Here is a 22,726-nt window from a genome sequence, read left to right as displayed (position 1 = left end):
AGATGAGGTCACTGAGGCACAGAGAAGTGAAGTGACTTGCCCAAAGTCACACAGCTGACAAGCGGCTAAGACGGGAGTCATAAAAACAGGGTTGACAGCACTTGTGTATATGTATACATATTTATACTTCTATTCATTTTATTAATGTATATAGATCTATAATTCTATTTATAATGATGGTACTGATGCCTGTTTACTGGTTTTGATGTCTGTCTCCCCCCATTCTAGACTGTGAGCCCATCGTGGGCAGGAATTGTTTCTATTTGTTGCTGAATTCTACTTCCCAAGCGCTTAGTACAGTGCTCTGCACACAGTAAGTGCTCAATAAATACGACTGAATGAATGCAAGTATTCCCTGCCCTTAGGGAGCTTCCAGTCGGAGCGGTTTCAGTCTATGCTCGTGTTCCTACCCTGGCTAGTATCCCTGTCCTTTACAACCTTTCCAGAGAAGATAGAGCTGCCACAGTTCGTCATAGGATACTCTGACTGCAAAACAGAAAGCTAGAGAAAAATAAAATAAAATAAAAGAGCAGGCCGGAATCAGTTGTTACATTTTATTTGAACCAGTACAGGCATATGCTTAGCAAAGGCTGCGTAAATTAAACATGCAATATGGCTAGCAGAGACTAAACGGTGTTAAGTGAGTGGGGTCAAATGTTGGTACTGTTTAATAACCATGTAAAACTGTTGAGATTCACTAGGCCGGCCTGCAGTTTTGCAAAAAGCCTCCTGCCACGTTGGCGATGGCAGAAAATTACGCCGGGCGATCAAAACACACAGGTCCGACCCGCAGCTCCCAAAGGAAATCCAACCTTTCCTTTGCCGTCTTAACTCAACCTCAGAAGGGATCAGTTGGCTCTCGATATGAAGTTCGGCATAACTAGGAAAACAACTGATCGAAGTTCCTTGGCTCGAGGAGATTTAGCTTGGGGCCCTTAGTTACCTAGGAGATTCCAAGTTATTTACACTTTTCTTAAATACAAAATGAGATTCGACTGGAAGCGCTGAGACGCTTCTTCGCGACACGTAAAAGGCTCAAATACCAGAATCCAGTATTGGCGGCGTGACCTATCGGGAGGGGTAGTCAAGTATTAAAAACATTTACGAGTCGTTACAACGCGTGAGTTGCTTTCTAATCCACCAAATATCAGTATGCAAACTTTTATGAAAATAGCAAAGCACCTCGAGTCCGCTTTATGAATTCCTGATCCACGCAACTCGTGGGTTTTAAAGGGAAGCCGGAAATTTTGAAAAGTTTAAGAGCTTAGACGAAGGGGGGAAAAAAAGCCATTCACGCTCTCAGCATTTAAAAAAGTCACCGGGAAAATAGGTTGGTAATGTGCTCTCCAAACTGGACGTCTTAAGTTTCAGACCAGGGTACACCTAGTCTGGGTGGAACCTCTGGAAAAAAAAGTCAATCCTATTAGAATTATAATTCTCCCACATATTTCGTAATAACACCCTCTTAAACCCACAGGCGTTTTAAGCCAACCTGAAACCCGACCTACATTAGGCAAGAATGAAACTAACAATTCGCTGAATTTTTTTCCAAACACATTCACGAACCAGTCGTCAGAACATTTTGGAACACCAAACCCCCCCACCCCAAAAACCAAAAAGAAATTTTCCAGACCACGGCATAACTTCCTGGCATAAGCCAAGCCGAATGGAAGTCAAACGGTGACTCGCTCAGCCCTGTTCGATCTCACCTGTCCTTCCTACCCCAGTGAAACCTGCTGAGCGCTTAAAGCGGTGCGGATTTAAGAAGCCGGCATGCCGAAACGGAGGTCTGTAAAACCTGGGGAGTTACCGTGGTTCTATCGACCTGGATGAACTGGCTTCCAAGTGACCCGAGGCCCTCGGCCTCCTCACAGTTGGAGATGCTAAGAGGAAGGAGGAAACTGAGGGGCGGAAGGCCCGAACCGACTGAAATACCTAGGAGGAATGTTGTGGTGATTGGTCCAGGGTAGCAGCGGAGACAAACACCACAATATACAACGGTAGAGACATTTAGGTCGTGCAATAGGAGAAAAAGGTAAATGTAAATATGGCAACCATGACGAAAAACCTCTCCTCTCCAAAGGAGACCTTGGCACTGCTCTAGATGACGCGACGTGAAACCAAAGAATCACTAAAAACATTCTGACACGCTAATTCCTCTTATTTCTGCGAAGTAAATTAACGGATAGAAGACACCTATTTCCTTCACTCGAGTGTACTGTGCCGGTATGGAATGTATTTTCCACTCAGGGAGGAGATAGACCGGATATCCTCCGGAAATCCCAGAATCAAAGAGTCATCCGCTGACCTCAAGCGGTTCCATAAAACGGTGGAATAAGTTATTCTATCAAACATTTGCGGGCAGGAAAAAAAAATTAGAAAATAAAGAATCCTTTCCATATTTAACAGAAGTCTAATGTTGTTCTCTCTCTCGCCCCTTCCTCTACGACCCTTAGCGAAGCAGCCTTCATGAACAGAGCACACGCGCTTTGAGAATCTTCCCTCCAGACCGTAAACTCGTTGTGGGCAGAGAATGTGTCTGTTCTATTGTGTTGCCCTCTCCCAAGCGCTCAGTACATCGCCTCGCACAGTGAGTGCTCGATAAATACGACTGATCGATCAACTGAGCGTAAGATTTCCGACTGTGAATCGCGGGAGCTTCGGGACACAGAGCATTTGAATCGGCAAGAAGGAAAATGATCCCGATACGAAGGCCGCCCTTTTTGGCAACGGATAGGAAATCCCTGGTCCTATTCAGACTGGCCCTAATCCCCTCGATGTGCTGATTTCTTAAAAAGACGGTGGCCATCTTTAAAAACGTCGGCGGTCGGACTGACGACAGACCTCTCAACACGCCTATTTTTGCAACGTGGGCCTGCAATTTAACATGTCGATTTCACATCTTTGCTCTCCAGTAGGGGTTCATTACTCTGGAGTCCAGCACACTATGCCATTCGACCCAACAACTCTTACAAGCACAACACGGTCTGGTATCTAGCGACGTGGGTGGTTTTCGAATGAATGAAAGGGCGGGCTTTAAAATCGCTGTTTCCTCGGGAGCCCTCGCCTCATCGCAAACACGTACGCACCCCCTGTAGACTGTAAACTAGTTGTGCGCAGGGAAGGTGACTACCCACGCTGCTCGTGTTGTCGTCACCCACGCAATCCGGAGTTCTGGCAGTGTGACTTCAGGTAAGTGTAAAGCTAATGAGTCAAAGGCACGGTGTTAACAGGTTTAAAAACGCCTAGAGTTCAAACGGCAAGGTCAGGAGATAGGCTCGTCTGAGGAGATGCTTTTAAACTTCTTAAGGGGGTGTCTTGCAACATCTGGACGTGACTTCACCACCTCTGCCCCGTGGCGTCACGTCCCTTAGATTTCTACAAGCCTAAGACGCAGCTTCCTACAAGAAGAGAACCTAATAGTTAAATCACCGTCCCCAGGCAGACAGCTCAAAGATTCAAAGTGGAGTAACTTCATTACTGGAGATTTGAGAAACGGGATTAAGGAAATCGCAGCGGCTCTGAAATCACTGGAAAGAAAAAAAAGCATCCGCAGTTCACGCTACCTTGAGTCAAATATTGAACACTATCGTCGGCTCCAATTGGGGTCGGTGGAACCCTTGACTCGATGGGCTTCACGAGTTTAATACGTAGCGCTGGGCTATTGAATTGCGAATATCCAGTATGTGTCAGAAGGAGGTTTTCGTTGCTCATCACAAGCTAATACCCACTTCCCAAAGGCAACGGGAAATGGGAACATATGAAATTTACGTTCTAAAAATTGGTCTCAAAGAGTGCAAAATGTCCCTGCAGAGAAGTATTCCACTGGACAGTTACAAATATTAGGAAAACAGAAACAAACAAAAACTACTTCACAAAGTTTCATTACTTCAAGGAGAGTGTCTCCTCCTTGGTACAAACTCTGCACGATTGGAGAATTATTCTTAACTGCAGGAAACCGAAAAAAAAAAATAATAAAACTGTAAATAACAGTGCATTTTTAGGCATAAATAAGTATTTATGTCTAGTTCCAGTATGGTCAGGTTAGGACATAAAGACTTGGAGTAATGCAGAGGTTTGCTTTTAGTGGAAAAAGCCCAGTTTCTCCCGTAACCATTCTTCAGTTAAGTCTTCGGTATTTCGGATTTCAAATACCTGAAGAGAAGGACAGTGTGGGTCATTAACGATGAAACAGGTAAGAAGTTAATGAGACGATACTTTCAAACACTAAGGAAAAGCAGGAAAGCAGTGTGGCCCAGTGGGAAGAGACCGGGTCCAGGGAAATCAGAGGACCGGGATTTAATTCTGGCTCCGCCACTAGCCTGTTGTGTGACTTTGAGCAAGTCGCTTCACTTTTCTGTGCTTCAGTTACCTCACCTGCAAAATGGTGATTTCGATAACCATTCTCCCTTAGGACGGGGTGGAACGGGGACTGTGTCCTGCCTGGTTATCTTGCATCTTCCCCAGCACTTAATATCGCAACTATTACTGGAGATTGAGTCTCACGCTTTACACCGAGACGATAATCACAATATTTAAGCGCTTTCTAATGGGCCAGGCAATGTACTAAGCGCTGGGGTGGCTACAAGCAAATCGTGTTGGACCCGGTCCCTGTCCCACATGGGGCTCACAGTCTCAATCCCCATTTTACAGATGAGGTAACTGAGGCCCAGGGAAGAGAGAGAGAGTGGGGAAGGGGGGGGGAAGGGGGGGGGAGAGAGAGGGGGGAAGGGGGGGAAGAGAAGAGAGAGGGGGGAAAGAGAGAGAGGGGGGGAAGAGAGAGAGAGGGGGGAAGAGAGAGAGAGGGGGGAAGAGGGGGGAGGGGGGGAAGAAAGAGGGGGGGAAGAAAGAGGGGGGAAGGGGAAGGGGAAAGGGGGGGAAAGGGGGGAAAGGGGGGAAAGGGGGGAAAGGGGGGGAAAGGGGGGAAAAGGGGGGAAAAGGGGGGGAAAGGGGGGAAAGGGGGGAAAGGGGGGGAAAGGGGGAAGAGGGGGAAGAGGGGGAAGAGGGGGAAGAGGGGGGAAGAGGGGGGAAAGAGGGGGGGAAGAGGGGGGAAAGGGGGAAGGGGAAGAGGGGGGAAGAGGGGGGAAGAGGGGGGGAAGGGGGGAAGAGAGAGGGGGGAAAGAGGGGGGAAGAGAGAGGGGGGAAAGAGAGGGGGAGAAAGAGGGGGGAAAGGGGGGAAAGGGGGGGGAAGAGAGGGGGGGGGAAGAGGGGGGGAGAGAGGGGGGGAAGAGAGGGGGGAAAGAGAGGGGGGGAAAGAGAGGGGGGGAAAGAGAGGGGGGGAAAGAGAGGGGGGAAAGGGGGGAAAGAGGGGGGGGAAGAGGGGGGAAGGGGGGGAGAGAGGGGGGAGGGGGGGAAAGAGGGGGGGAAAGAGGGGGGGAAGAGAGGGGGGGAAGAGAGGGGGGGAAGAGAGGGGGGGGAAGAGAGGGGGGAAGAGAGGGGGGGAAGAGAGGGGGGAAGAGAGGGGGGGAAGAGAGGGGGGAAGAGAGGGGGGGAAGAGAGGGGGGAAGAGAGGGGGGAAGAGAGGGGGGGAAGAGGGGGGGGAAGGGGGGGAAGGGGGGGAAGGGGGGGAAGAGAGGGGGGGAAGAGAGGGGGGGAAGAGAGGGGGGGAAGAGAGGGGGGAGGGGGGGGGAGAGAGTGGGGGGAGAGAGTGGGGGGAGAGAGTGGGGGGAGGGGGGGGAGAGAGTGGGGGGAAAGAGTGGGGGGAAGAGGGGGGGGAAAGAGAGGGGGGGAAGAGAGGGGGGAAAGAGGGGGGGAAAGAGAGGGGGGAAAGAGAGGGGGGGAAGAGAGGGGGGGAAAGAGAGGGGGGAAAGAGAGGGGGGAAAGAGAGGGGGGGAAAGAGAGGGGGAAAGAGAGGGGGAACGGGGAAGGGGGAAGAGGGGGGGAAGAGGGGGGAGAGGGGGGAAGGGGGGGAAGAGGGGGGAAGAGGGGGGGAAGAGGGGAGATGGGGGGGAAATGGGGGGGATGAAGGAGAGAGGGGAGAGAAATGGGGGGGAATGGGGGGGAATGAGGGAGAGAGGGGAAAAAAGAGGGGGAGGGGGGGAAAAAAGAGGGAGAGAGGCGCAAAGAAGAGGGAGAGAGAAAGAACTGGCAGTGAGAACTCAAAGAATCAATATAATCCTCACAGTGATTTTTCTTTTAGGAGAAAATGAGGCTTGGGGCGGGAGGTCAAGCCAAATACTCCGGGTGAACCTACCTTTGTAAGTTCAGCTGTCTGAACCAGTTTATTCTTGCTTCCAGCGTACATCATCTGTTGCTCCGGCTTACATCCTACAGAGGGGAGAAACCAGTTTGGAGAAGTTAGGGTCGTGAGAAATAAGGTGGAGGGAAATGGGGGAGGGAAGGGTCTCGCAAGTTCCACGATCACATTTGAAGATTTCCCATTTGCTTTAGGGAAGCTGTGGCCCAAAAGCATAAGCGCAAGCTGAAATCAGGGACTACTGATGCAAAAAAAACCCAAAAGAAAAACAAAAAAGAGGCACGTCGCCCAGTTTTAATCCAAACTGCAGGTCCGCGGAAATGAAGACAGCCAGAGTGGGGCTTTCTTCATAAAAGTCAGAATCGACAATAACTCACTGAGCCCCGCCCCACCCCCCAGATTCTTGGAGTTGAAGTCGATGCGGATATTGGACCACTTTCCAGATTTGATCAAAAACTTCTAGATAGGATGGAAACAGTAATGTGAAAATTGCCACAAGAAGAGGGAGGATCAAACCATGATATTTATTGAGGGTTTACCGGGGCAGAACACTGTACTAATTCTCTTCCCCTCTTCAAAGCCCTACTGAGAGCTCACCTCCTCCAAGAGGCCTTCCCAGACCGAGCTTCCCCTTTTCCCTCTGCTCCCTCTGCTGCCTATCCCCCCCTTCACCTCCCCTCAGCTAAGCCCCCTTTTCCCCCTCTTTCCCTCTGCTCCTCCCCCCTCCCTTCCCCTCAGGACTGTGCTCGTCCGCTCCTTTGTATGTATTTTTATGAGCCTATTTATTTTGCTAATGAGATGTACATCACCTTGATTCTATTTATCGCTACTGTTTTAATGAGATGTTCATCCATCCCCTTGATTCTATTTATTGCTGTTGTTGTTGTCTGTCTCCCCAGATTGGACCTTAAGCCCGTCAATGGGCAGGGATCGTCTCTATCTGTTGCCGATTTGCCCATTCCAAGAGCTTAGTACAGCGCTCTGCACATAGCAAGCGCTCAATAAATACTATTGAATGAATGAATGAATACTAAGAGCTGGGGAGAGGACCACTGTTGGTAGACAGACTCCCTGCCCCTTAAGGAGCTGCCCATTGAATAATAACGATAATAATAATGGTATTTGTTAAGCGCTTACTATGTGCCATCCGCTGTTTCGAGCGCTGCAATGAATACAAAGAAATCGGGTCGGACACAGTCCCTGTCCCACGTGGGGCTCACAGTCTCAGTCTCCATTTAACAGATGAGGTAACTGAGGCCCAGAGAATAATAATAATAATAATGTTGGTATTTGTTAAGCGCTCACTATGTGCCGAGCACTGTTCTAAGCGCTGGGGTAGACACAGGGGAATCAGGATGTCCCACGTGGGGCTCACACTCTTAATCCCCATTTTACAGATGAGGTAACTGAGGCACAGAGAAGTGAAGTGACTTGCCCACAGTCACACAGCTGACAAGTGGCGGAGCTGGGATTCGAAGTGAAGTGACTTGCCCGAGGTCACAGAGCAGGCAGGTGGCAGAGCCGGGATTAGAACCCATGACCTTCTGACTCCCAGGCCCGGGCTCTAGCCACCAAGCCATGCTGCTTCTAGCGGGTTTTTGCCTAAAACGCCTCAAACGTCCTCACTGCAGGGCCGTTGCTTGAACCCAGCCAACACCCTCTCTGGACGTTGGGAAAAGATGCCATTAAAGTTCATAATTAACTTATTGGCAGGCCCCTCCCTACCGGACTCGATCCACACGCCACACGGTCCGGTTATTTGGCGTCGGCCAAATCGGGGGACGTGGGTTCTCATCCCGTCTCCGCCACGCGTCTGCTGTGTGACCCTGGCCGAGTCACTTCCCTGTGCCTCAGTTCCCTCCATCTGGAAAATGGGGATTAAGACTGGGAGCCCTACGTGGGGCAGGGACTGTGTCCAACCTGATTAACTTATATCTACCCCTGCACGTAGAACAGGGCTTGGCACTTAGTAAGTGCTTAAGAAAAACCAAAAAAAAAAACAAACAAAAAAACACTAGATTGTAACGTCCTTGAGATCGGGCAGACCGTCAATGAACTCCAGGTGCTCTCCCAGGACTCTGTCTCTAGCAGGCGCTCAATAAATAGTACTGACTGGCTGATCTAGCCCATCGTAAAGGGTTGGGGGACGGTGGTTCACTATTCCCGAACGAAGAACAGCAGCGCTGAGCGACACGCTCCTTGGGAAGATCCTGGAACCTCACTGGCTGCTGAGGAGCTGGACATTTTCTCAGAGGCCTCCGGTGGATATCCTCAGCGCTTCGAATTAAATGGCAGGGTGTGTCGGGGGAGGTGGGAAGGGGGAAATGTAAAATTATGAAAGAGCTGAGGGCAGGAAACAAAGTAATTCAAAGCTTTCTAATGATCTAGAAGGAAAGTAATTCACAGCTTTCTAATGATCTAGTTCAACACCGTACTAAATGCTACCGTTCCTTTTGGGACAAAGCAAGATGGGGCGAGTGATAATACCAGCGCCAATAAACTCCCCATTTCATGGTTAATGTGCAGTTGAATTAAAAAGCTACCAATCAGTGGTATTTGAGCGCTTACTATGAGCAGAGCAATGTAACAGCACTTGGGAGCGGACAACAGAGCAGGCATAGCAGACAAAATGCCTGCCCTTAATGAGCTTTCGGCCTATTAGGGGAGTATTTAAGTATTCGGAGTATCCTATGGCTATTTGGTTTTTTTTAATTACAGAACCTAGAGACCATGCTTAAAGAAAAAACAAAACCCACACTTTAGTAGGAAGGACGTCTCCCGAGAGTTAAGGAATTCAACATACACTACCTCATTTCCAGGACATTCAGCACGAGAACCAACTTTAGCGGGAACACGCGTCACATACCGCTGTGCTGTACTCAACTAAGAGAACAGCACAGTGTTCTGCACACAGTAAGCGCTCACACATACAACTGACTGACTGACTCATCTGAGAGCCCCACATCAGAGTCACGAAGCCCCCTCGACCAACAGAACCATCGAAGACGAAGCACAGTGCTCCGCACACGGTAAGCGCTCAATCGGTACGATGGACCGACCTCATCTGAGAGTCAGCCGGGCTGATCGTGAAGGCTACTCACCGACAGGACTGGAGAAAATAAAGCACAAGGGATATGAAACTCTTCCATCGTCGTGTTGATATTTATAGCTATATACAATGAAGGTTTTTCTCGAGTTAAGAAAAGAGAAGCGGCTGCATATTTGAACGAGGCTTTGGGCAGTTTCGGGGACCACGAACGGAAGATCAACGCATCTTAAAAGACCCTAGATGCTTGCGGGTGCGCGATCAGAGAAGAACTCGAGGACCGGTAACCTTTCCAACCAGCGTGGCTGGCTGGAAAGGTTAATATTCGCCGCCATCCGACGCGTACGTAAATAGAATCCTTTGTGTAATTGCCAGAGTTTTCAGCAATGAGCTAAAAATAACTGCCTGGGTTCACGAGATGGGGAGAGATCCTCTCGGCAGTACAATGGAACTGGAGCAGCGTAGCCTAGTGGAAAGAACCCAGGCCTGGGAGTCCGACGACTTGGGTTCTAATCCTGCCCCCGCCACTTCTCTGCTCTGGGTCCTTGGACAAATCATTCCGCCGGGCCTCAGTTCCCTCATCTGCAAAATGGGGATGAAGACTGGGAGTCCCTTGTGGGACAGGGACTATATCCATCCTGATTAATAAGTGCTGGGGTAGATACAGGCTAGAGTGACCGGACACATAGTAAGCGCTTAAATATCACTTTAATAAAATGTTGGGAAAAGTGGGAATTTCTTAAAAATTTCCTGTAGACCGAAAGCTCGTTGTGGGCAGGGAGTACGTCTGCGATGCTGTACTCTCCCAAGCGCTTAGTACGGCGCTCTGCACCCAGTAAGCGCTCAGTAAATACCGACGATTGACGGCAAAGCCTCAGAGGCAGAGGAGGCCACGCTAAACTCGTCTCAAGACCGTAACTCGTCTCCAGACTGTAAGCTTATCGCGGGCAGGGGATGGGTCTGCTTATCGTTCTACTGTTCTCTCTCCAGGTGCTTAGTACAGTGCTCCGCACCCAGTAAGCATTCAATAAATACGACTGACAAAGTGACAGGACGAAGCCTCGTCAACTTTTAGAAAGCTGTGGGGAGGGGTTCGAATTCCAGTCATCAGCGCTTGGGCCGCGAGGGGCGTAAAACTCCCCCTTCAGCATTCCACGGCTGCTTCCGTATTCAACGCGTCCTTTCGTTTCAGTTTTTCTTCCCCGTCCGCCCTTCCGTGGTTAGATCGGCAGCCTGTCGAATCCCAACATTCGGTACAGGGCTTCGCACTCGACAGGTGCTTCGTAAAAGCGCTACTGAATGAACGAGGACGCCTTACTTCAAATTCAGTCCACTCAGAAAGGGAGGAGCGACGTAGCCTTAGTGGATAAAGCCCAGGCCTGGGAGTCGCAAGGACCTGGGTTCAAATCCCAGCTCTGCCACTTGTCTGCTGTCACAACTTCTCTGTGACTCGGTGACCTCATCTGTAAAATGAGGATTGAGACTGTGAGCCCCATGTGGGACGGGGACCGCGTCCAAACTGATCGACTTGTAGCCGCCCCAGCGCTTAGTACGGTGCCTGGCGCATAGAACTCAAACACCACAATTATTATGCTCTGGGTCTCAGTTTCCTCATCTGTAAAATGGGGAATAATAATAATAATGATGGTATTTGTTAGGCAGGCACTGTTCTAAGCGCTGGGGTAGAGACAAGGTAATCAGGTTTGGATACAGTCCCTGTTCCACGTGGGGCTCACAGTCTTATGGGTCATGGGTTCTAATCCCGGCTCCACCACTTATCTGCTGTGTGACTTTGGCCGAGACACTTCACTTCTCTGTGCCTCAGTTATCTCATCTGTAAAATGGGGATGAAGACTGTGAGCTCCACGTGGGACAGGGACTGTATCCAACCTAAGTTGATATCTACCCCAGTGCCTGGAACACAGTACTTAAATACCATTAAAAGAGAGAGAGAGAGAGAGAGAGAGAGAGAAGAAAAAAAGGATATCGAGGCTGTCGCTCGGGTAGCTCGTCTTTGAGTTCATCAGGCGAAATTCCCTGGAAATAGAAGGCAAAAATCAGTAGGGAGAACTTTTCTTTTCCCCCCATTTAAAAACTCATGGGCTGGTGGAGAAATACCCTAAAAGAACACCCCCAACCTCTCCCAAAGATTCGCTTTCGTGCCAAGGTAGATCCGCTCCTTATGTTGAACTGACAACCGGTCCCAAACCTACAGATTCCGTTCAAACCGACTCTGCCCCCTGAATCCCGGCGCCAGGAGACACGTCATTTATCACATCGAGACCTGACAAAAAATGTGTCCTGCCTCGGGCAGGGGGCAGACAGATGAGAAGCAGCGTGGCCTACTGGAAAGAACCCAGGCCTGGGAGTCGGAAGGACCTGGGTTCTAATCCCAGCTGCACCACATAAATAATAATAATGGTACTTGTTAAGGGCTTACTATGTGTCAAGCACTGTTCTAAGCACTAGGGTAGACAGAAGCTAAGCAGGTTGGACACACAGTCCCTGTCTCGCTTGGGGCTCACAGTCTTCATCCCCATTTAACAGACGGGTAACTGAGGCCCAGAGAAGTGAAATGACTTGCCCAAGGTTACACAGCAGACAAGTGGTGGAACCCATATTAGAACCCAGCTCCTTTTAACTCCCTGGACCGGGTTCTATCCATTAGGCCACGCTGCTTCCCCACCACTTGTCTGCTGGGTGACACTGGGCGAGTCACTTAGCCTTTCTGTGCCTCAGTTTCCTCATCTGCCAAATGGGATTAGATCCTACTCCCTCCAACTTTAGACTCCGAACTCCTCGTGGGCCAGGACTGTGTCCATCTTGATTATCTTGTATCCACCCCAGTGCTTAGTACAGTGCCTGGCACCTCTAAGTGCTTGACCAATACCATTAAAAAAGAAACCCAGATTAACGGGCACTTCCCCAGCTCAGCTTCGGGAAAGAAGCTTTAAGTCTCGCTCACGCACGGCAGTCCAAATAAAATCAAATAGACAATTACTCTCCTCAGACCCCCGTGCCTTATTAAAAGCCCATCTCCTCCAGGAGGCCTTCCCCGCCTAAGCCCTCCTTTCCTCTTCTCCCACTCCCTTCTGCGTCACCCTGACTTGCTCCCTTTATTCATCCCCGCTCCCAAAACTTATGTCCAGATCTATCATTTATTTCGATTAACGTCCATCTCCCCCTCTTGACTCTAAGCTCGATGTGGGCAGGGAATGTGGCCGTTATACATCGTGTTGTCCTCTCCTAAGCGCTCAGTACGGTGCGAGCTCAATAAATATGACTGACCAGAAAAAAAAAAATCAAACAGCTCAACAGAAGCACTTAGAACAATGTCTGGCACACAGTAAGCGCTTAATAAATATCCTAAATAAAGAAGTGGGCAGTCAGAGTCTCTTGGCCTCCAAATATCCGCCAGTAAAAGGGGCCAGATCCTTTGCCTGTCAAGTCTGTGGGCACTGTGAGAATCTCCTCCACACTTCAACACGTTGGGACCCCCGAGGCCAATGGCTAACACACTGCCCGGAGGACGGACTCGTCCATTCGATTCATTCGACTGCATTTATTGAGAGCTTACTGTGTGCAGAGCACTGCCCTGGACGCTTGGGAGAGGACAACCATAAACAGACACGTTCCCTGCCCGCAACAAGCTTACGATCTGCAGGGGGAGACGGACAATATGACTAAATAAAGAAATGAATTAGAGCTACGTACATAAGTGCTGTGGGGCTGGGAGGGTTGGGGGGACGAATAAAGGGAGCAAGTCGGGGTGACGGAAAGTGGGCTCGTGGAGGGCATGCGGGGAAAACGTGCATCTGATGGCTTGTCTCCCAACGCCTATTATGCAGGTTATCCAGGTCACACCGCGCCACTCTGAAATGCTTCAAGTCTCTTGACTTTAAGCTCATTGTCAACAGGGAACGTGTCTACCAACTCCGCCGCACTGCCCCCTCCCAAGCGCTCAGTACAGCGCTCTGCAGACGGTAAGCGCTCGGGGTAGAAAAATGTCCCTAAAAAGCAGCAGTAACCCCCCGGCCGCCAATTCCACCAACCTGATGCTCTTCATCCACCACCACCAGCCTTTTCTCTTTGTCGATCTTCACTAGAATGAAAAGGCAAGCGTCAAAAAAAAACAACAGCAGCAGCAGTCACTGCGCGCTTACTACATGTCAAGCACTGTTTAAAACACTGGGGGAGATGCAAGATAATCGGATCGGACGCCGTCCCTGTGTCCTACACGGGGCTCACGGTCTTCATCCCCAATTTCCAGATGAGGGAACTGAAGCGACTTGCCCGAGGTCACACAGCAGGCAAGTGGTAGAGCAGGGATTAGTCAATACTATTATTGAGCACTTACTATGTGCAGAGCACTGTACTAAGCGCTTGAAACCCACGACCTTCTGACTCCCGGGCCTGTGCTCCAGCCACTAGGCCACGCCGCTTCCCAACTGGTCCCTGGCTGGGAGCTACCCTCCCACCCCCATCCCATCCCTCCGCTGGGTGGCTTCCAGATATAAAAATCTCATCGAGGAGAGCCTGTGGGAATCAAATTCATGGACGATTGGCCTTAGGCTCCTCTCAACTCCGTTTTTGTGATGTTCCTTCATCGCACTGCACACGTACTTTGACCTACGCGACACTTTATCTCTGGCCTACCATCTGTCATTCGAATTCGAGTCAGCAGGATGGGGTTTATTTGAGAGACGGCATAACCTAGTCGGGTGGAACAGGGAACTGGAAGTCAGGAGACCCGGTTCTGTCCTAGCTGGCCCAAAGGACTGCTGCGTGACCTTGGTCAAGTCACTTAACCTCTCCGGATCTCCGTTTTCTCGTTTAAAAAAAAAATGGGGATTAGGTATCCTCTCAGACTTTGAGCCCCTCGTCGTAGGGGGACTGGCTCCAACGTGATTGTTCTGCATCTACCTCAGGGCTAACGCACAATAATATTAATAACACTACTCCCAATTTTAAGTGTGTTTTTATTTGGGGCACAGGTAGAGCTGCAGGAAGGCTGCTTTACCAATTTGTCTCGGACACCTGGAACCCTGCAGTTTAAGATGCACGGCCTCAATATTTTCGTCTGCTATTCCCAACCTCACACCTTTCTAATCCCAAGGATATAGAGGAGAGTTTAATCTTCCACCGATTCCAGTTGAAAGACAAATTAGGGGACATATAGCAAATTCTTTCAGCATTGAGGTACTTTATTGAAAATTTTTTTTTTTTTTTTTAAATAAGTGTGTACCAAACTGAAAACTCTAAGTTCCTAAAGAGGGAGCAGATATCTTCTCTCTCTCTCTCACACACACTCCATATTAAAAATAAAAAAAAATTTTAAAAAGATCAAGAAAATGACAAACCTGTACCCTTTAAGCATTTGATATTATAATAATATCTGCCTCCCCCTCTAGACTTTAAGCTCCTTGTGGGCAGGGAATGTGTCTACCAACTCTGTTCTTCTGTCCTGTCCCAAGTTCTCAGTAAAGTGCTCTGCACACAGAAAATCACTCAACACATACTACCGATTGATTTCAACTGTGATATTGAAGTCAACTCTCCCAAGCACTTAGTATAGTGCTCTGTACATACTTGGCGCTCAATACGATTGACTTAAAAAAAGAAATACCCACAGAGTCTCCAGCAGAACACCACATAGATCACCCACCCGTCCTATCGGCCCCCTTAAGCATTTTGATTCGGCCCCAAATTACTTACGCTTGTATCCTCTATTTCTAGACTGTGAGCAGTTCTAGACTAGTTCTAGACATAGTTCTAAAAACTGTGAGCTCGCTGGGGGCAGGGAGCGTGTCTGTTTGTCGCCGTACCCTCCCAAGCGCTTAGCACACAGGAAGCATTCAAGAAATACAACTGAATGAATGAATATTTCCCCTATTTGTAATTTAAGGTCTGTCGCCCCGACGGTAAGCTCCTCGCGGGCAGAAATCAGATCAATCCACTCTGCTGTTTGGTACCTTCCCCAAGCACTTTTCACAGTACAAAAACAGCATGAGGTAGTGGAGAGAACACAGGCCTGGGAGCCACAAGGTCTGCTGCATGGCCTTGGGCAAATCACTTCACTTCTCTGGGCCTCGGTTCCCTCCTCCGTAAAACGGGGGGCGAAGACTGCGAGCCGGATGCGCGACAGGGACTGTGTCCAACCTGACTGGCTTGTACCCACTCCGGCATTTAGTACAGTGCCTGGCACACAGTAAGCGCTTAAATACGACAGTTATTAGTATTACAGTGCTCTGCACAAAAATAAGTACTCGATAAATAGCACCGATGGTTTTTTTGCAGTTGGTGGGAGGGAAGTTCCGGCCTAAAGGTAGGAATGGAGTGGGCATGTGAGTCCTGGCCTCTTCTCCGGGCGCTGAGAGGGTCTGCTCGGGGAAGAGTGCGGGCTCCCACCGCTCCCTTCTCTGGGGTAGATACAAGTTCTTCAGGTTGGACACAGTCCTTGCCCCACATGGGGCTCACGCTCTTAATCCCCATCTTCCAGATGAGGGAACCGAGGCCCAGATAAGTGACGTGACTTGCCCACGGTCACACAGCAGATGTGTGGCGGAGCGGGGAACAGAACCCAGGTCCATCCGACTGGGCCACGCTGCTTCTCTGACAGAACCAAGAGTCGCAGGGGAGACGGACAACATCTTGGAAGCGCGTCGGCCGGGGCTTTGGCTTACTTATAATGGCGGCGTTGTTCGTCTCTTTGCGGAAACGGAACTTTCTCAGTTTCTCCACTAGATCGTCGGCAACATCACAGACCACCAGGGACTCGCTCTGGAAAGAGAGGAGGTGGTAGAAGACAAAAGTCTTAGTCACCTAATAAGAGCTTGGGCCACGGGACGCAGCACGGGGTAGTGGAAAGAGCCCGGGCCTGGGAGTCAGAGGACCTGGGTTCTAATCCCAGCTCCGCCACGTGTCTGCTGCGTGACCTGGGGCGAACCACTTCACTCCTCTGAGCCTCAGTTCCTTCGTCTGTGCTCCCTCCTATTTAGACTGTGAGCCCCAAGTGGGACCTGCCTATCTTGCATCTGTTCCCGTGCTTGGCACAGAAAATGCTTAATAAAATACCACGATTATTATTATTCTATATTATCCTAGGTAACGGGTTATCACCCCTCTCAGGATGGCACCTGGAGAGTTTCCAGTCTCGGCTACTGGGGGGGAGAGTCAAGCAGAGGCAGACCCATTCCGTTCCCAGTCTGGCCAGTGGCTAGCGAGTGGAAGGCCACCGGCTACGAGTCAAAACCCGCCCGTGCCGGGCAGCAGCGGCACGGGAGAGAGTCGAGGTCGGAGACTCGAGTTGACCCCGCGGAAGGCGGCGATGGTCAACCGCTTCCGGATTTTTCCGGAGAAGACTCTACGGGATCCACTACAAGAACGACTGCAGATGGAGATACGACGTTGTGGGAAGAGACGCGTCCACGGAGCCGCGATGGGTCGGAGACGACCCGAAAGGGTAAGACAAGAACGGATCATTACATCTGACGGATGTTGGCTGCAAAAGCAGAGAAATCACGCCCCTAAAGAAGGCACGCAACCCTCAGAAGATGGAGAGTGTCGTAGAAACTTGGCAGCGGCAGAGAACATCCACTCTGTCAGTTGGTCCCCAGCTCGGGGACTCAATCCGTCCAGCTGTCTCGCTCTTCTGCCCCTCGTCCTCCTGGACACCTTATAGTGGTACTCATTAAGCCCTTACCGTGTGCCAGGGACTGTACTAAGCGCTGGGGTAGATACAAGCTCATCAGGTTGGCCACAATCCCTGTCCCACACGGTCTTCATCCCTATTTTCCAGATGAGGGAACCGAGGCCCAGAGAAGGGAAGTGACTTGCCCAAGATAACCCAGACAGGTGGCGGAGCGGGGATTAGAACCCAGGTCCTTCTGACCGCCGGACCCGGGCTCTACCCACTAGCCCACGCCGCTTCTCGCCGCTGCAAGAATTTGCCGTGACCCCCCGGGAGTTAGGCACCGTCTTTCAACCGGAGTCTCCGGGAGGCGCTTGGCTTCCCGGTGGCCGGCACACATATTCTCCCTTTTTCAAAAATTCTCAGAAGATAAAGGAGGAAAAAAAAAAAGCAGGGGATGAGTGGGTGGATATGATTTAGAGACCTTCTTGCAGAAATACACTGGCAATTTGACAAAAGCGTAACCGCGACCTATCACACCCTGCCCTGAAGGCACAATTTTCACTTCCCACAGCTGAAGGAGGAACTAAATTAAGTGCCAAGAATATCAGAAATTTGAGGATTCCTAGAATTATACTTCAGCAAGAGTGTGCAGGACTCCCCGCTGCCTTACATCAAGAGGAGCATTGTGACTTGGTGAGTAGAGCCTGGGCCTCCGAAGGACCTGGGTTCTAATCCCGACTCCGCCACTTGTCTGCTGGGTGGGCTTGGGCAAGTCACTTTGCTTCTCTGGTCCTCATTTATCTCATCTGTAAAATGAGGATGAAGTCTATGAGCCCCCTGTGGGACCGGGACGGTGTCCAGCCTGAATTAGTTTGTATCTACCCAGTGCCTGGCACACAGGAAGTGCTTAAATACCATAAAAAAAGGTAGCCCAAAATTGCTTTTAAAGACAATATTGGGAAAATCACACCGACGGGTAGAAAGTGAATGGGGCTGAAGGAAATGTCGAACGACTTTTAAGGCGGAAACAGCAGTGTTATTGAGCGCTCACTGTGGGCAGGCCACTGTGGTAAGTGCTCAGGAGAGTAAAATAGAATGCTTAGTACGGTGCCTGGCACATCTTTTAAGCGCTTAATACCAGAATTATTATTAGTAGTAGTAGTAGAAATAATTCCTACCCTTGAGGCACTTACAGCCTGGGAAGCAGGACATTCTGACACTAAATGACATTACGAGTCCATAAATAAAACCGGGGCATCAGGAAGTAAGATATACTTCAGTCATCCTGGGCTCACTCAATCAAACAAGGGTATCTACTGAGCGCAGAGCACTGTATTAAGCGCTGGGAGAGTCCAATACAAGAGAATCGGTAGATTTTTTTTTTTTAAAGGGATCAAGTTGGGGGATGATGATAGCATTTGTTAAGCACTGTACTAAGCGCCGGGGTAGAGTCAAGATAATCAGGTCGGACACACTTGTATATATCCGTAATTTATTTCTTTATATTAACGTCTGCCTTCCCCTCTAGACTGTGAGCTTGTTGTGGGTAGGGAATGGGTGTGTGCTGTTTTATACTCTCCCAAGCACCCAGTACAGTGCTTTGCACACACTAAGCGCTCAAATACGACTGAATGAAGACATTCCACGTCCCGCACGGGGGTCACGACCTACGTAGGAGGGAGAACAGATGGGGGACGCTGAAGCACAGAGAAGTGAAGTGACTCGACCAAGGTCACACCGCAGACAAGGGGCGGAACCCGGATTAGAACCCAGGTCCCGTGACTGCCAGGCCCGGGCCCTCTCCACCGCGCCCCTTCTCACCGCTGCGAGAATCTGCCGTACCTCCGGGAACGTACGGCATTTTCAGCTGGAGTCTTTGGAAGTTGCTCGGCTTCCCCGAAGCTAGTACGCACACTCGCCCTTTCTCATTTTTTCCTCGGAAGAGGAGGGGAAAAAAGCAAAGGATGAGGGGGGAGGGTACAGTTCAGAAGCCACAGATCGAGCAGAGGCCCTTTCATTTGGAGTTCACTGGGTCACTCCAGGCGGGTTGGGGCAAATTCCATCTGAGCTTGAAAAGAAAGCTTTCTTGGCGAGATTCCTCGGCTGGGTTTTCTCCCGGTTGGGACGGGGGGCCTCACCCGGCAGCTGCAGCATTCCACCGAGCGACTGTGGAGCCTGCTAATAATAATAATACTAATGATAATAGCGGGATTTGTTAAGCGCTTACCACGTGCCGGACTCCGTACTCGGCGCCGGAGAGGATACGAGCCAATCGGGTCGGACCCGGTCCCTGTCCCCCACAGATCTCACAGCCTCAATCCCCGTTTTACAGACGAGGGGACTGAGGCGTAGAGGGGTGAAGCGACTTGGCCGAGGCCACGCGGAGGACAGGTGGCGGAGCCGGGATTAGGACGCGTGACCTTCCGACTCCCAGACCCGCGTCTTAAACGCCGCCCACCATCCGGTCGTCCTCGGAGGTTCGCGCTTACCACCGTGAGAAGCAGCGTGGCTTAGTGGATAGAGCCTGGGCGGCGGGAGGACCCGGGTTCCAATCCCAGCCCCGCCGTAGGCCTGCTGTGGGACCAGAGTCATCTCGGGCCTCGGTTCCCTCGTCTGTAAAATGGGGATGAAGACTGGGAGCCCCACGTGGGACAACCTGATGCCCTCGTATCTCCCCCAGCGCCTAGCACCCAGTAAGCGCTTGACGAGCACCATCGTCGTCATCATTATTATTGCCGGGGGCCTGGGCTTGTAAGGGAAACCCAACGGTGCCTTTTCTTCCCTTCCTAAAATGAGGAGGAGGGGCAGGAGGGGGGGGCCAGGGCATGGGGAGGGGTGGGAGGCAAGCAAGCCTGAAGCCCCCCCCCCAGCCCGGGAAGAAGGGACGCCGAAAGCAGGGACGGAGGGGAGAGCATCAGGACCCCCACCCCCTAAGCCCACCCGGGCTGGAGGCGGGCGGGCAGCCGGGCCGGGGGGCTTGGAGGGGTGACTGGAGGGTTTGAGATGGGAGGCTGGGGGTCGGGGGGCTTGGAGGCGGGGGGTGTTGAGTGGTCGGGGGGTCTGGGGAGCTGGAGGATTTGAGATGGGGGGCTGAGGGGGGTGGGGGTATCTGGGAGGCTAAAGGATTTGAGCTGGGCAGAGGGGGCTGGAAGGTTTGAGATTAGGGGTGCTGGGGGGTGATCGGAGGGTCTGAGAGGAGGGTCTGGAGGGCGGGGGGCTGCGGGGGTCCGGGAAGCTGGAAGAATCGAGATGCGGGGGTCGAGGGGTGTTGCAGGGTTTGAGGTTGGGGGGCTCGGAGGGGGTCTGGGAGGCTGGAGGATTTGAGGGGGGTCAGGGGGTGTCGGAGGGTTTGAGGTTGGGGGGCTTGGGGGGGGGTCTGGCAGGCCGGAGGATTTGAGATTCATTCATTCAGGAGGATTTATTTAGCCCTTACTCTGTGCAGAGCGCTGTACTAAGCGCTTGGAATGGACAATTCGGCAGGATGGGGGCTGTGGGAGGCTGGAGGATTTGAGAGGGGGGTCAAGGGGGTGTCGGAGGGTTTGAGATTGGGGGGCTTGGAAGGGTCTGGGAGGCTAAGAGGATCTGAGATGGGGGTCGGGGGGGGGGGTCGCAGGGTTTGAGGCCGGGGGGCTTGGGAGGCCGGAGGATCTGAGGGGGGAGGTCAAGGGGGTCGCAGGGTTCGAGGCCGGGGGGCTTGGGAGGCTGAAGGATTTGAGAGGGGGGTCGCGGGGTTCGAGGCCGGGGGGCTTGGAGGGGTGGGGGAGGCCGGAGGATTGGAGGGGGGGGTCAGGGGGGTTGCAGGGTTGGAGGCTGGGGGGGCTTGGGAGGCTGGAGCATTTGAGGGGGGGGCGGGGGGTCGCGGGGTTCGAGGCCGGGGGGCTTGGGCGGGTGGGGGAGGCCGGAGGATTGGAGGGGGGGGGTCAGGGGGGTCGCAGGGTTGGAGGCTGGGGGGGCTTGGGAGGCTGGAGCATTTGAGGGGGGGGGCGGGGGGTCGCGGGGTTCGAGGCCGGGGGGCTTGGAGGAGTGGGGGAGGCCGGAGGATTGGAGAGGGGGGTCAAGGGGGTCGCAGGGTTGGAGGCTGGGGGGGCTTGGGAGGCTGGAGCATTGGAGGGGGGGCGGGGGGGGTTCGAGGCTGCAGGACCGGAGGCCGGGGGCTTGGAGAAGGGGTCGGGGGGGGCAGGCACGGGGCAGGCCCCTCACTCACCATCTTGGCGGAGGGGCGGACGCACGACCCAACAGAGGGCGACGCCCTCCCCTAAACGTGCCGCCGCTCCTCCGGCCGGGCCGGTCCCGTCCGGTCCCGTCCCGCCCCGGGCCCTTTAAGAAGGGCTCGTCCGCCTCCGCTCCTTCCCGGCCCGGCGCGTCGGCAGGACCGCTCCCGGCCAATCAGGAGGGGGCCGCCTCCCTCAACCAATCCGGACGGGCCCAGCCGCAGGAGCCGCCCCCGGCCAATCAGAGGGGGCCGCCCTCTCCGCCAATCCGGAGAGGCCGGTCCGCACCCGCGACCGATCCGAGGAAGCCTCCCCCTCCTCCTCCGCCAATCCGGAGAGGCCGAGCCGCACCCGGAACCGATCCGAGGAGCCCTCCTCCTCCACCAATCCGGAGAGGCCGGTCCGCACCCGCGACCGATCAGAGGAGGCCGCCCCCTCCGCCAATCCGGAGAGGCCGCTCGGCAGCCTCCAACCAATCAGAGGAGGCCTCCACCTCCGCCAATCCGGAGGGAGGGGGGGGCCCTCCCTCCGACCAATCGGGAGAGGCCGATCCCGACCGATCCATCCGGCGGGGCCGCCGAGCGCGTCCGGCCACGTGACGTGCAGCCACGTGACGGCGGTTGGGAGGGGGGAGGCGATGTCCGTTCCCTTCCGCCCCCTAGCGGCCCCTTCCTGCCGGTGCGCCTTCAAAACCCAAATTTATGGAAAATAATAATAATAATAATATAATAATGTTGGTATTGGTTAAGCGCTTACTATGTGCCAAACACTGTTCTAAGCGCTGGGGGGGGATACAAGGTCATCAGGGTGTCCCACGTGGGACTCCCAGTCTTCATCCCCCTTTTCCAGATGAGGTCACTGAGGCCCAGAGAAGTGAAGTGACTCGCCCACAGTCACCCAGCAGACAAGTGGTGGGGCGGGATTAGAACCCACGACCTCTGACGCCCAAGCCCGGGCTCTTTCCACTGGACCACGCTGCTTCTCATTTATTTATCTATGTTAATATCTGTCTCCTCCCTCTAACAATAACTGTGGGGTTTTTTAAACGCTTACTGTGTGCCCAGCACGACACTGAGCACTGGTGTGGATAAAAGGATTCATTTTTATTTACTGAGCGCTTACTGTGTGCAGGGCACTGTACTAAGCGCTCGGATCGTATAATTGGGCAAAAGATAGAGAGAATCCCTGCCCAATTAGGGCTCACAGTCTAGAAGGGGGAAGACCAGTAGGCCACACTGTCCTGGACCTCCGTTGCCTCCTCTGTGAGTCCTATGTGGGTCAGGGATTGTGTCCAACCCCAGCGCTTAGAAAAGTGCTTGGCACATAGTAAGCGCTTAACAAATACCAACATCATTATCATTATCACTATTATTATTATTATTACAGTGCCTGGTACATAGTAAGCGCTTCGCAAATGCCATCATTAGTGGCAAGAGCCCGGGCTTGGGAGTCAGAGGTGGTGGGATCGAATCCCGGCTCTGCCACTCGTCAGCTGGGTGACTGGGGGCGAGTCACTTCACTTCTCTGGGCCTCAGTGACCTCATCTGGAAAATGGGGATGAAGACTGGGAGCCCCACGGGGGACAACCTGATTACCTGTCATAATAATAATGTTGGTATCTGTTAAGCGCTTACTATGTG

General features: G+C 52.3%; 1 protein-coding gene across 2 annotated transcripts; it reads right to left on the bottom strand.

Moving 5' to 3' along the window:
* Nucleotides 1-540: 540 nt before the first annotated feature.
* Nucleotides 541-21,245, bottom strand: GMFB (glia maturation factor beta). 2 transcript variants are annotated; one of them, XM_029079045.2, is made up of 7 exons: nt 21,080-21,245; nt 15,926-16,022; nt 13,295-13,344; nt 11,230-11,279; nt 9,298-9,380; nt 6,194-6,267; nt 541-4,155 (listed from the first exon to the last, which is right to left on the bottom strand). In XM_029079045.2, the coding sequence occupies exons 1-7, from the start codon at nt 21,080-21,082 to the stop codon at nt 4,084-4,086; spliced, it is 429 nt and encodes a 142-aa protein (XP_028934878.1). In that variant the 5' UTR covers nt 21,083-21,245; the 3' UTR covers nt 541-4,083. The 2 variants fall into 2 exon arrangements, with proteins under 2 accessions (XP_028934878.1, XP_039770004.1); XM_039914070.1 differs by lacking the exon at nt 21,080-21,245 and adding an exon at nt 18,718-18,810.
* Nucleotides 21,246-22,726: the final 1,481 nt, after the last annotated feature.

Source organism: Ornithorhynchus anatinus, chromosome 14, assembly GCF_004115215.2.
Source record: "Ornithorhynchus anatinus isolate Pmale09 chromosome 14, mOrnAna1.pri.v4, whole genome shotgun sequence".
Taxonomy (NCBI): Eukaryota; Metazoa; Chordata; class Mammalia; order Monotremata; family Ornithorhynchidae; genus Ornithorhynchus; species Ornithorhynchus anatinus.
Note: the sequence above shows the minus strand (reverse complement) of the source record. Positions and strands in the feature narration are given on the sequence as shown.